The sequence below is a fragment of the Mixophyes fleayi genome, chromosome 5 (assembly GCF_038048845.1).
Source record: "Mixophyes fleayi isolate aMixFle1 chromosome 5, aMixFle1.hap1, whole genome shotgun sequence".
In the NCBI taxonomy this organism is placed as follows: domain Eukaryota; kingdom Metazoa; phylum Chordata; class Amphibia; order Anura; family Limnodynastidae; genus Mixophyes; species Mixophyes fleayi.
The window spans coordinates 34,723,271-34,738,709 of record NC_134406.1 but is presented as its reverse complement, the minus strand read 5'-3'; the positions used below and the strand labels follow the sequence as shown (position 1 = coordinate 34,738,709).

The 15,439-nt window shown below is 36.9% G+C and overlaps 1 protein-coding gene across 2 annotated transcripts in view; it reads right to left on the bottom strand.

The window, feature by feature from the left end:
* Positions 1-603: 603 nt before the first annotated feature.
* The window catches only part of WAC (WW domain containing adaptor with coiled-coil), a 37,996-nt gene continuing 23,160 nt past the window's right edge, over positions 604-15,439 (bottom strand). For both annotated transcript variants that reach the window (XM_075212015.1, XM_075212016.1), the window contains 7 exons: positions 12,896-13,135; positions 8,797-8,919; positions 8,346-8,494; positions 7,323-7,444; positions 4,976-5,165; positions 2,343-2,470; positions 604-1,606 (listed from right to left, as the gene is read on the bottom strand). In XM_075212015.1, the coding sequence (XP_075068116.1) occupies positions 1,537-1,606; positions 2,343-2,470; positions 4,976-5,165; positions 7,323-7,444; positions 8,346-8,494; positions 8,797-8,919; positions 12,896-13,135 (1,022 nt within the window). In that variant the 3' untranslated portion in view covers positions 604-1,536. The remainder of the gene's footprint in view (positions 1,607-2,342; positions 2,471-4,975; positions 5,166-7,322; positions 7,445-8,345; positions 8,495-8,796; positions 8,920-12,895; positions 13,136-15,439) is intronic.

Genomic DNA, 15,439 nt, shown 5'->3' with positions numbered 1-15,439 from the left:
GTGCCATGCGACTGTGGTTGCCATGGTAGCCCAGAACCATAAATAAATAGCAGCCGGAAGAAATGGGATTGTTGAAAGGAATGAAACAAAGACATGTAAAAAATACCACAAGGCAATTGCTGGAGAACACACACATACAAGTTTTTAGACAGCTTTGAATTTCTGGAAACCTCAGAAAAAAAAGTATTTGCAATCTATAAAAATTGGATACTAGTTGTAATAGGCAACATCATTTTCAGCATGGATTCATTTTCTATTTACTTTTCCATTATGATCAGTGAATGGGAAATAGATATTTCAAGAGATGAAATGCCAGCATAGACTGCAAAAGCAACACTGACATCTCAATGGAAACGGAAAAATAAATAAATAATTAAATGTACAAAAGAAAGCTGCCTATTGCGCTTCATACATCTTCAGGTTTATAGACGATAATTGTAAAAGATCTGAAACTTTAGAACGGGACAATTGCTTGTTTTAGGGGATAATATATTTAAGCAACATTATTTGAATATAAAAAAAACAAAAAAAACAACAACCCAGTTTACTTTAACAGTTTGATATTCAATACACATCTATATGAAATAAAAGAAAAACCAGTGGTCTCTTTAAACAGGTTTATTACAACAGATACAATTCACATCTGACTAGCTTGTTTTCCTCTGTTCCCCCACACAACCATTTGAAGTATATTTTGAAATGGGCAAAACAGATTTATTTTTTTCTCTCTTTGTATTTCATGGCTGAGCAAATAATGTGCTGGTAGCACGACAAGCGTCTGGCTCGGCGATTATCACAGGCTGCATGTGGAAATACTTCAATAATTTATACAAACAAAGTGGGTTTTCGATCAATCACTGCAATGTTAAGCTACTGTACACAGGAATGAAAAAATATATAGAAAAAAGTGCCATAGCAACAGTGCCATAAAAGGAGAAAGTTCGATGCAATGGAAAAGTAATATTAAGTCTAATAGTTGGGAGGAAACACTTCCAGGAAAATATTTCTCAGCAAAAATAACAATGAAGCACTGCTTTTAAACAAGGCTGGGGTGAGAGAATGACATCTAGCACAAATGTTTTTGTACACTGCCCAAACTGTTGGAGATTATTTCAGACACAGATACATTTGCTTGGTGCTGGTATCTAATTTTTGGAAAAAGCAGAATTTCTGAATGATAAATTAACAGAAGACGGCTAGATTTGCAGACAAGCATACATGAAAAAGGCTAGGTTTTTACCACCTCAGCATTGATTAGTTTTGGATGTCAAAGCTCTGATACACATGGGCTTCCCATGGCTTCAATCTACAAAACATATTTACAACGTGAAGGATACATCTACAAGAAATCTACATTTCAAGGGTTTTACAAATCACTGTTGTAGCTTCCCCCTGAATAGACACCCTCCAGTCCCGCTCCCCTGAAGTGTCCACTGCCCAGCTCAACGGTCCAAAGTCTACTCATACGCAGCTCAAAAATGTTGAGACTGGGCCCTCTCCGCTTTACAGTCCTATGTCCACGGGCAAGAGGACTCTTCACACCATGAAGGAATTCTGGTTTTTAAGTTTTTCAAGTTCTTTAATTTGCTGTCTCAAAAACAGTATCCTGGAGGGAGAAAAAGGTTAATTGTGAATGAATGATATAGTGAGCAACAGTAAAACAACAGTTATACGACTGAGTACATCCAAGCAAGCTCCATAAAAGATATCAGAAGTCAAATTGCTTGAATACAATACATGCAACACTATGCAATATTCCTTCCGTCTACACTAGTGACTTTTTAAATATTGCAACATATGAATACAACAGAGCAGCAGTCATCCAGTTGTTGTGTGCAGAGTCATTATATAAATGCATCACAACAATTTACTAGAAACTAGCAACATCACTGCAACAGCAATTTATCAATTCAGAAGTGATGTTACTGGTCTGTAGTGAATAAGCCCGAACTCTCAGGAACATTGGTTCAGGCCACACAATACCAGTCTCCTCAGAGTTAAATTTTACGAACAGTGCAGCAATTACGACACAATTGGAAGATTATAACAGATTAACTTACAGTAGACCACAATAAGTTGTTACACTAACGAGAACGTAATGTAAAAAAATCCAAAATATAAAATGTGTATTTACCCAGTTTAGCACAATATTAGACAATGTTTAGAGCAAGCTGCTCATTTCACTCAGTGTATTAAATTCAACACACAAGCACAATATATGCAAAGCAACAAGGGACTTCTATACCCAAAAATGACATTTAAATCCACTTATTACAATGTTCTGTTCCTACATATTCCACGACAGGAAATGCAGCACACTGGAAAGACACAGAAATACTAACCTCTGCTCACGCAAAGTTGCTTGAATTTCACATACTCGAACTAAAGACCTTAAATTTTTCAACTCTGTACAAATTTCTGACATGTGAATGCTCCCCATGTTGTGGGCTTCTTCACGCAACCTTGATGCCTAAAACAAGCAGAAAATATCGTATTTAAATTACCAACAAAGACAAACGTGTTCAGAACAACCAAGATCTACAGTGCATTTACAGGGGCCAACATTAAACCAAAGAAATCATGCATAGACCAACAAGGAAAGGATTAGAGATCACACGTCCAGATGCAGAAAGAGCTTCCTCACACTGTTGGAAAAGTGAAAGCAATGTACACTTATGTGAGAACGCCACCTGGTGTTCAACGTATATGACTACATAAACCTGAAACCTCAATGGAAGCAGCTGCTAATGCTCTGCACAGGCAACACCACCACCTCTGTGTATCATACTACAACTCTAACACTAGCTCAATGTATTACCAGCCTCGTCTCTCCACTTCCTGACAAGGACACTATGCCCATGGGAGCCCAGCTGACACATTTTTGACTTCTAGCCACAAGAAGTTACACTACTAGTAAAGTACATCCTGATCCTAACAGAGAAATATCAAGTCTGAAACATTTAAACAAAGTAGTTGTATATAATGAAATGCACTTTTTACGCATCAATGGCATATTTTAATTATGTTTACAAAATAACCCAGCCTAATGTAAAAATAAATTATGCACATCACTAGAAAGAAACATTGGACGAGCACTTCTGCACTTTATAACCTCAGTATCTCATGTTGGCTCAAATTCTAGGTACAAACACCTTCAATGCATGATCTCTCAACCAATCTTTGCAGTCTGATGCTGCCAAGAGATATCTAGCTTATTATGTGAACATTATGAGAACACAAGCATATTAGAGTGGGAGAGACTACAGAGCACATGGCCTGAAATTAACATGCTCACAAATCCATGCACGCATACAAATACTGGCTCAAAGGGTGTCTTTCTGACGGTATTGCCATCGTGTCTTTGCAATTACCCATTTGCCCTCTCTATGCTACCCATTTGTATCTGTTTACCTTCCATTTGCACCTCTATATGCCCTCCCAGACCGTAATACTCTGCATACTCAGGAAAATAAAATCACTTCTGTATTTCCCCAAGCATTTACCCTGGAAATCATTACTACAAGCTGTAAGTTTCACCCACTCCCAGGATCAGTGCTCAGGAGAAGCAGCTTCCAGTTCAATAATGGCCACAGATGGTCCTTCACCTGGGGCCCCAGCTCCTTCCTGCTTTATATTACATAGGTGTCTTTCTTGAGTTAATGTATTGTGTTAACTTATTACTGAGATTAAGAGCAAGGCCTTTTTTGAAGCTTTGATGGCACCATGTGGCCTCAAGTGCATCATCTTGGCCATCACTGATGCAGCTGCTATGCTGCCACTATAGGAGCACCAATGTCTTCAACTACACTCCCCTTCCCCACTAATTCCTCTTGTACAGAGGCAAAGAAACCAATAGAAAGTCAAGGAGACGCAGCAGCATTAAAGGGAGTATGCGGCAGCAGTGTTATTAAAGGGAGTATGCGGCAAGCTGCTTGCGCCTTCAGACGAGGAGGCACAAGCATTTTTTACACCACAATTTGAGCCTGAAAGAATACAGTAATACTGCAGTGTTTACATCTACTTGCTGTAAAACAATAGATTTAAAATAAAAAAAAAAATTCTAGTCTGTCCTTAAATGGCAAGAAGAGTAATGTGGTACATTAAGTACAAGGCTAGTGTAACAGAAGCTATGTGGAAACCATTACAATGGCTGTTTGCCTGCCCACAGCAAGCAGTGCAAACACAAAGTTCCGTAGAAATGTTACCTGCAGTGTGCGATGTGCAGGTGTAAAACGCATCCTTGATATACTAGCCAAGGAAAGGTATGGTCTTGAATATATTAAAAGTGCAAAGGAGAAAAACCAAAAACTCTACATGCACAGATTAAGAGCGTACTTCAACCAAAAATTTTTGCAGATGAAAATCTTACACTCACCTAAACACTATGCAAGATATATTTTGTTAAGCAAAATGGGGTCTAAAACTACCCGTCATACACTGGCAAACATTCTGTGACTGCCAGTGTGTGGAATACAGACTGACTGGCACAGAACAGACAGCAGAACAATACAGAAACATAAAGCATAGAGTTACAGTAACAGGCAGATAAAACAATGTAATACACTTTCATTTAGACAGATGCTTTGTGTATTCTGGTCACGTGGTTTCCTGGCTAGTGTCCTCCCTTTTTTTTTTTTTAGAAGATGAGAACACGTCCCAGTGTTAACTCAGTCCAGCCTCCAATCCATAAATAAAGTAGTATTTCTTTCAGTCTAAAATGTGGTTTAACACTGGCAGGGAATAGATGTAAAAACCCCTTTAAAGAAACTTAACTTGTTCTACATTGGATTTTAATTTAGAGGCATGGCACATTGTAGAACCTACTGACAGGCTCTTCATTACATTCCTGTGTAAATTGTCATTTTAAGGAGATCAATCATTTTGTTAATTTTTGAAAATTAAAGAAAAAAAAGAAAGGTAAAGAAAAACCGATAAAATTTAAACCATAAGCAACTTAAAGACAAAGAACTCTTACCTGTTTCTCAGCGTGATCTGCAGGCCAACCTTGCACATGCTTTATAAGGTTCTCATTGAAGTAGGCAGCTAGTGTTGGCGTCAGTGAACACGAAGATGATCGTGCAGACGTGCTCTGTGGCGCAGACGATGTGCTCGTTGCACATGTGCTGGAGGTATGATTTGGAGCAGGAGATGGGCTTCTCTGACTACTGAAGATCAATGACAGCAGAATATATTAGGACATATAGATTTCAAATACAAATAGATTTCAATACTGCATGTATTACAAGGAAACCACAAAAAGATAGACAGGCACTAATAGGTATATATGGGTGCTGCACTTAGCCTCTGCTACAACATTAACAGGTACTGTACCTGCTATAAAACCAAGAACAAAACATTAGAGAGTGCTGGTTAAAGTGAAAGATGCATTATTTTAATTATTGCTGTAGTTAAAGATATAAATCCACAAATATAGCATCACATGTAATAATCCCACTGTATGTTCCAAGTACATAGGTAAAAATAACATTCCAAATATATATTGTTCTCTTTCCTCAGATCAATCGTGCTCATGATTGCTTATTTAATTGTCCAAACCTTTAGATACAACAATCCTTATAGACAGGTTTATTTATTCCAAACCTGATATATTGTATATCCAAATATATCTATATCTATATGTCCCTCCTTGATGGAACCAAGGTCAATTTCTGATTGTTGCCTAAAACAGATTAACTTGATCACGGTCTGATTACCTGTTGGACTGGTCCCGAATGATGTGAATACTTAAATATTGAATATCGATTACATGGTCAGGAACATTCTTGGAGAAACATTTATTTCAGCAATTGACCTTGGTTCCATCAAGGAGGCGCATACAGATACAGATATATTCTTTGTATATACACAATATATCAGGTTTGGAATATTGGAATAAATAAACCTGCCTATAAGGATTGTTGTATCTAAGGGTTTGGACAATTAAATTAGTACAGTCATGTGCACGATTGAGCTTGAGGAAAATGAACAATATATGTTTGGAATGTACTTTTTATCTATGTACTTGCCACATATAGTGTTATTACTACATGTGATATATTTGTGATTTTATCATTTCTTAACTACAACAATTAAAATAATGCATCTTTCACTTTACACAACGCTCTTCTACTTAAGTTTATATCAGCTAATGTCCTTGTAATACATTAAAAAAAAAAAAAAAAAAGCCACAGAACATAAACAAAGCTTGTATCTGAATTAAATGTAATATTGCTTCAGTATAATACAAACTGACCACATATAGAGCAAAGCTAAGTAACCATCTATTTTTTTTTTCTTATAATCAGTTCATGGATAAGTTGAGATTCACTTTTTGAAGTAGGTTTTAGCTCTCCGAGAGGAGCATGGCTGAAGTAGCTTGATTCTGATTGGCCCGTAGTGACACCTCCCTTCTCCGATGTCTTTGAAAGCCAGAAGTGTGTTTATAACTTTTTTTCGTAAAGACTTTTCCGCTCTTAAATAATCCAAGTTAATACTTCCATGGATTATCTTTTAAGCAAGGTGATAACTAAAATCCTTATTCAAAACAAAAACCAGATACTAGCGATTATGTAATGCGCCACTAGTGAACAGACACCAATTAAGGCAGCTCATTGGAAGCCTGTTTTATGTTTATAGATCTTAACTTTAGTTGCAATGTTAAACTGTAACATGACACACATTACTTGAGTTGGTACAAAACGAAAAAAAAACACAAACAAAAAAAAACCACACAAACAAAAAACCACACAAAAAAAAAAAACCACACAAACAAAAAAAAAACCACACAAACAAAAAAAAAACCACACAAACAAAAAAAACCACACAAACAAAAAAAACCACACAAACAAGATCAGAGTTAATGCGATCTTAAGTTAATGGGTTCCTGAACAATATTCTGATCTGTGTTGATATATTCTGGAAAGTAATATATTACTGATGGTTTGTGGTTTGATCTTGTATGAGCATAGTAAGTTGGTGGAGTATATTGGAGGAACCACTCGCCTGGACAATTTGATAAACTTCTAGTGTTTGAACTAAATTGGCTAGTTCAAACACCTTGCTCCACCGATAAGTCAGTGGTTTGATTTCTATGCCATGTAAACAAAGACTCCTGACAAAGTCTAGGTGTGACTAAACGCATTGGTCTGTGGCCAGGCAAAAGTTGTATTCCATGTATAGAGTGTGGTAAGATTGATTTATCCTCCATCAGGAAAAAAGCATCATGTTGCTTTTATATGGTACAGGTTTTTAGAAGAACCCAAGTAAAATATTACCACGCACTATTGTGCTACAATGTAGAACGTTACCAGAAGTCCACTTGCCTTTGTCGCTGAAGGTGTCGGGGGGAAGAGGGTTCATGTCCTTGGGGTTTGTCAGCAGTCACGTTCTGCTGAGGTACAGTCTGTGTAGATGGTCCTTGCTTAGCACCAACTATTGTATTGGCCTAAAAAGACAATTTTATTTCAGAGTGTGAACTAAAGTCATAAAAAGTAGAACTCTTAATATACACAACATAAAGGACCGGTCATCTCCCCATAAAACTACACTTGTTACACTGTCAACATCCAACAATGAAGGGCTTACTATCTCTAACACGGAATATAAGTTATGTAGCACTAGAAGTATAAACCAAAAGGGAACTTGAACAATCCCCTTGAATTAAAAAGTTATCCACATATATAGAGCCTGTTTCATTGTACATGGTTAAAATTATTCTAGACAGGACTATTTGAGAGATACAAATACGAATAGATGGCCCAAATTAAACACACTGGCAAATCACACCTGCATAGTAAAACCAGTAAGTGTTCTATAATAACTTACTAGAAACATGAGTAACCGGAGCCTGACAATGTTAATTCTCAGGTTAATGATAAAAACTTTAGCATACACATTCACTTTCTAGCACATGCATCTATCTGGACAATAAATGTTAGTACTTTGTGTATTTTTAATTATGGTCTCAAAATGACCAGCAGGAAGGGTTCACAATATAATACCCAAAAGCACAGATTTACAGATACACAAGTTTCTTCATGTACTGCACATACTGTGAAGGAAAGTTCTATTGACTCAAAACAGGAACTCACAGGGATAGTTCCTAATTCAAGCTTTAAATGAAAACATACCTGGATGTAAAGTAAAATAGATAAAAACATAACTATTAATAAACACATTCATTTTACATTAATTTTGAAATATAAATATTTAAAAACCACCCCCGAGATGTCTAGTACTTATTGTGTTTTCACTTCAATACAGCAAATGTATGTGGGAATATATAAACCACTGAAACAAAGAAGCCAGGTTAAATTTTGGGGATATTATATAAAAGCAGTCATTACCTTTGGCTGTGAAGTTACGGGTGTTGTGTTCATCAAGGGTTTGTGAGGAACAGTGTTAGTCTGTGGTGTGCTGATTCGGGGAGATACATATGATCTTGGAGATGAGGCATCAGATGTCAAAGACATAGGAGACTGATTAGACTGTGTTGCTGAAATAACAAATACAATAAATACAACTACTAATAAGTCACAAGTGTAAAAAAAACAAACAAACACGACAACCCTATAATCAGCACTTAATTAGTACACCCATTGCATGATTTAAAGCTCATATGAATGAAATAACTGAGCAGAACAAAACATTCTACCTACACATTCACAATTTACATGCAACCATTTCCATTTTGGATAGGCGCTATGTTATATATCGATATTGACCATAACAGTTGAAGGTAACTGATTATATTTATTATCAGCGGGAATATTGCAGTGACTGGCAGCCATTACTCACCTTGCGCGGATAGCTGAGCCACTTGGGAGATTAAAGAAGTGATGTTGAAAGCAGAGGGCCCAGCGGTAATGATCTTGTGAAGTATAGACTGTAAGGAAGCCTGTGTCACAGCAGCTGTAAGAACTGACACCAATATATGCAGATTAGAGCTTTGTGAATATAAAAGAAAATATGGCTGGAAGGGACAAATAATCAGTAAACAAATCAATTTCTGCTACATTGGAATGTTCCCTCAAACAGTATATACAAATCAAATATTTACTCAACAGTATTTAAATATTAACAGTTTAAAATAATGTCATTGCTTACAGCAGTGGGTGCATTTTAGTTGTAACTAGACTACAAATATTTATTACAGCTGGGCTTCCTTAGCAGCTAAAGCACAGTAAAGAAAGAAATTGTGCAGGTACTCAATGAAACAGAACATATAAAAGTGAAACAGTGACTCCCCAATAAGAAAGTAGTGTCCCAATTGCATATTTCTTAACCATTGTAGGAAAACCTCGCACAATCATCATCAATAAATAAGTAAGCAGAGCTTTGTTTCTGGAAGCCTAGTATGGAGAACAAAAAAAAAATAAAATAAAAGAAAGGGAACTGAATAACGGTAAATAGCTGGGTCATTTATAAATATTCCCAAAGAGAGGTTTCAGGACATTGTAGGCAAGATGTATTACATTGTGGTAAAACTAATTTTTGATTGACGAGATCACAGTTGCATATTAATAAAGCTTTTTTGCTGTTGAATCTTTGCACATTAGACAACAGGCCACATTTACTAGGTTGTGGATAAGAAACAAAACTCAAATAGTAAAGCATTGCATTATTCATTTGTTCAAATTTGCGGTGAGGTCACTCGCCATGTAACAGGACGCCTCTCTGCCGCACCATGCGGCCCATTCAGAGACCGGCACCTGTTAAGTCACTGCGCATACACCAGGACTTCTACACTGCAGTCAGTCAGCTGACCTCCGTACATGACCAAGCATACAGCAGTCGAACAACAACTTGTAACTAACTGCACTTTGCGTCTACACAGTAAGCAGCAGCCACTGGTATGTGAGCAGGTCAGAAGGGGCGAATCATTTTACTATGTACTGCTCACACAGTAGATTGTTATGCATTTGCTTTACATAGATAACCTTAAAGTGGACTGGTCACATTGTTTTACAGCACATAGAAATAAGGCTTTTAATGCAGGGGGAGCAAAGCTCTAATAAACCAGCTTCCAGCAATAAAAAGTCTATAAATATACAGACACACACACCAAAATCCATTTCAAGCTCAGTGAAACCTTCTAAAATATCCATTATAATTATTGAGCTTTGAAATCTCCTCAACCTTCTGTACATATACTGATGGAGGTTACTAGATGGCCTTTTAGATAACTTGGTAAAGGCAGAACAGCTATTCAGTCTGTAAAAGTCATACAGATGAGAGTTGTAAATGGAGTTGAAATGTATTTTGAGCACATACATGCCCAAGCCCAGAGAGAAAGATCATTTTTACCTTACAGGTTACATTAAGATACAATCTAGTAATTATCTAAACAAAAATGGCCATTTAGGTAATGCCTACATATTGGACAATACAAATCGGTGTTTAGATTAAAATATTTATATTAAGTATAAGTATATTTTGCCAACTAGGAACGAATATATAAATGGTTTTCATTGTAAGCTATACGTATATTGGCCTGTTAATCCGAAAGAGGAACTACATAAAGGAAATCTTGGAAGGATTATGGACTATACTACTTGGACAACTAATCAGCAGCCATAATCATGACTGGGGAACAGATTAAATAACAGTTACTGAAACAATCCAGCCACAAGATGGCAGCAAACCATCAGTCTCAACAAGCATATGTACAGATGTTATTGTATAGCAATATCTGACAGTCCACTGAATACAACATAGAAAACACTTATGACATTGACATTACCCAGAAAACAAGATATTACTACACAACAATCTTGCACTTAAGAGAAAAACGCCAATCATATATTAACATAGCATATCAAAAACACCCTTTCCACATCTATTGAAGTGGAAATTATTGCTGTAAGGGTTAATATACAAGCCCTTGTTAGTGATGTGACAAGGCTTTCTGTTTATAGCTTAGCAACTTATAGAAGTAAAGGTTCAGCCAAGTGTCATTAACATGGGCTTTGTTACCAGTGTTATGTCTGTTTCCCTTTTCTCCAGGAATGTTATTTGTATTCATAGTACAAGCAAAAGTTTAAATTATGTACTGTGTGATTTGTCTTCCAAAGCCGTAACATGAGCACTGTAGGCTCATTAACACTGTGGGGTCTTAATGTCAGATACTATTATCAGCAATGCCTATAGTGTCCGCATACTCCACAGCCCTTTATAATTAGCAACAAACAGCAATAAAACACTGGGCATTAAACAGAGATAAGTGGACACAGATAATCCACAGAACCATCTGGAACTTGCTTTAAATGAAGCAACATCTGATTATTTAGCATTCTTTAGATGTCATTACCACAACATTGTCATTGGGAGAACGTCCCCTTTAAGGAATTATGAAAGCATGCAAAGACGATAAGTTCCCTTTTATTTAATGTTTCCTAGACTGTAACCACAGCAGGCTCTAATGCACAGACAGATCCAGAACCATCCCTCCTCCATGTGTATGGTATAAGCCAATTGTGTATGTAGAGTCCAAACATTACTACAGTAATCATCTTGTAGATTAGATTTAAAGAGCAAATATTTATATTGTAATTTACTACAAAGCTGAATGACATACATGAAATAACTGGTATGATTACTATATGCATGCCCCATGCCACCATGTTAGGAGGTTACTAAGCAGAAATGCAGATTGTGTGTTCATATAAACTGGAAGAGCCAATGGTGTTATAGCTGACTTCTGCCTATTCAGGTATAAAATGCAGGTAGATCAGATAGTAAGAGCGGCTTCAGCTGTCTGAAGGTGGGAGGGGAATAACTACTATATAACATAGGGGCACACAGGATAAAACAGCCGCCTATATAAGAGGAGGGTGGATCTACACTTTTGGGTTTCTTTTTTAACTCCAGCGTTTAAAAAACATCTATATAGAAACAGATCATAAGTTGCATGCGTTTGCCCTACATTTTTAGGTCCATAACTTGATCTGCATTTTCTGGGTAACTTAACTTCTATTGTAAGAGGTGCTTTTTTTTTATTATATTACTAATTGTAGAGACTCTTGAGTAATAAAAAAATAAAAATGGAAAGCTCCATTAAAAGAACATACCAGGCATCATCTGAATTTACTCTTTAGTTTTCCCTTCTGTAAAGGCCATGAGAACACTTTTCCAAGATGATCAAGAACAGTTCGCCTCCATCTCAGACACATTTTTTTTTTACACTGAATGTTAAAATACCGAAAACCCCGCACTGAATTTAGTCACAATCACAGAACACAACCAAAGCTTACACAAATGAAGCAAGAGTCACAACAGGTCTGAACATCACTTTTGTCCCTCCGACACACAGAGTAATGAAACAGAAAGGCCGTCTGATGCCCTGATGTAAGTGATCATACTCTTACTCGCGTCTCCCGATGTTCCAATAGCACATGGTCTCATGTGAGCAACAGTAACAATGTACACAATGTAGTTAGCTATAACTTTGTGTAAACATACCTATGATCTATAAGATTGGTTACAAACTAAACAGATTTCTGCTGAATCCCATTAACCTCTTTTACAACTGTATACAACAAAAATAAAAAAAAAAAAAAAAAAAAAAGTAATTTTATATATTGTACAAATACTTCATATTTAACAGACAGTTCAACAAAATACCTACAGCATGATTACTATGGCTCCTGCCTGGATACAGGTGGAGAAAGTCTCAGTGAGACACCTAATATGATCTGTTGGCGACGCCCAAGGACAGGTCTGTGAACCACATCAGACGTTCATGTGAAGTCCGTCAAGCTCTGTGACCAACTTCAATGTGTCTTGATATTGTCACAGAACACATTAACATGTGTGTAACTTATAGTGCGTAGGATTAAGGTCACTAATAGAAATCTGCACTAAAAAACACAATTTGGGAAAGAAAAACATTCTGTACCTTCATTAATTTTGGAGATATCCACATTAGTATTATTAATCTGTAGAGTGGCTTGCAAGGCAGGAAGCAGCTGTCGCAGGAGATTGGGGTCCTGCAGTAGTGGAGGAATTGGTGATTGTGGCACTGGTGACACAGGGACTGTAGATGAGGAGGAGGAGGTGGGAGCAGAAGAGGGGTTTAGTCCAGGAGCAGAGGACGTGGAGGGAGTTGTACAGGATGGTTTGTCAGCAGATGACGAATCTGTAAGTAAGAAGAAAACGCTGCATAAGCACAGATTCAAACAAATACATTAATGGTGTCAGAATTTATAAGATTAGTTATAAAAGATTACAAGATTGAGGAAGAAACAAGGACACTGTCCAAACAAAGTGAAAATAAGATTACTCATCTCAGAAAAGACCGCCAACCAGTGGATCACGACAACAAAATATACAGTAACTGTTAAACCCAAGTCAATATAACATTAATGTCTCAATTGTATAAAGTACAGCCACTTATCAGCCCGTCCCCCATAATCATAGCCAACAGCGCCACGACACAGATAAGTATATAAATCCCGCTGCTACACAACACATTACTGACCCAGGCTGTCATTTATTATTATTACCTAGGAAACGAACAAGGATCAATGTCTAATGCCAGGTGCTTACTATACAATATGCTCAAAGGAAAATGGAATGAATTTATGCCTAGAAGAAAACCAACATATTGTGAATTCAAAATGTTCTTTTATTGTGTTATGTTAACCCAAGAGTGCACTGAATTTTTGAATATTGCTGGACAGTAAAGATTCATATTCTGGTTTAGCTCTTCCTGCATCAATTCATGAGAATGTATTTTACAAGCAAAAATGTTTTACATTAAAGCAATGAAGTAACTCTTTATAACAACTTTGTCCCCAAAACAATCAATTTCCTTCCCATGGAATAAGTGATTTGGACTACTTAAGAGAATTACAATGAAATGGGGGAGACATCCCTCCATAACTGGTTTCTGCTTTTTCTCCCTTCCAAAGCAATAAACAGGAGTTTAGAACTCATTAAAATGTTGGTCACTGAGTTACAGAAAAACTGGGAGAGCCAAAACTATGTTTTATTAGACCCAGCGACCTCTGCAAACGCTGCAGATGCCACAAGAGAGATAACTAGCCAGAATGGGGAAGCAGCAGGACAGGATTGCCCTTAGAAGCAATGTGCTCAGTCCTCTCCAGACAGACAAGTCTTATTAACAGTTTTTTACAGATGTCTCAACTGGCACAAAACCATCATGAAAAAGTGGGAGGAAGAATTGGTAGATCCATCTTCGAGGCCCAAAAGGCCTAAATATTTCACCCAGCACACGCAAGATCATCACCACAAGCTGAGCCCAAGATGCTGGCGGCTGTTACCTATGCCCAGTGATTTTACATAAACTCTTAAATGACAAGACAACTTCTGGCACTGACAAGTAGGCACCTCTCTACATATGGGATGTGGATGTAACTTCATCTAACCCATCTGGGTTAAGGTTTTAGATAAGCACATAGACCACAATGAAAACATATCCATAGAGCCAGCTCCTTGCTATACTTCCAGGCTCTACCAGATTTAAAAATGATCCTACCCATTTATTATCGGCAACTAGAGTAGCAAATCCCAGACACTGGAGATCTGTGACCTCTTCCTCAACCTCAGTGTGGTTCAAAGAAGATATATTTATATGTGATAGCCATTGTCTAAACTCACTGCCAATGTTCAGAAAAACCTGGACTCATAGGACTCTTAAAAGACGGAGGCTTTTTTTCAGTCTTTGTACTAATTAGATCATGTTGACAAAGTATTGTATGTACTAATCCAGTAACATTTCTATGTAATAATTTAAGTCTCTTGTCACCTGTTTGACAAGAAACCGGATTTATTTTTGGCTCCTATGTTCCCTAGCCCCCACTACTACCCATCATTCCCCATTCCCTTATTTTCTGTGATGTGGACAATTAACAAAATTATATGGAAAAAAATAAAAATAATAATTCACATGTTTTATATAGAGGATACAGGACATAGATCACAAATTTTGCTGCTGTTCTGTTACATTTGTTGTATAAAAACTACAAAGAGGAGGTGGCGTGGAGGGGACCTACACATTTGGCAAGCATCTGGCAAAGAAAGTACACATTGAGACACTGTTATATGGACAGATTTACATGACAATATTTTTAGTGGGTTTTTAGGTTTTTTTTACTGCATTGAGACAGACTTGCTATTCAATGCATCCTGTGGATTAATCAATGTCCCACAATATATAGTAATAGTAAAGCCATTATTTTTACTACTTTTCAGCGACTGACCTGCAAATCCCATTTCTCTGCTAAATAACCACTTCCCTCAGGCACCCCGACTATATAATACTTGTTTTTAAATCTTGCATTTTCTAGAGATCAGATTTCAAGTTTCTAGAACATTTTCCTAGAGGTTTATATTATAAAACGAACTATATACAACAGTAAGAAAAACCATGTTGAAAATTTTTGCAAAATAAAACCCATTTGCATCCTCCAATCCAGCA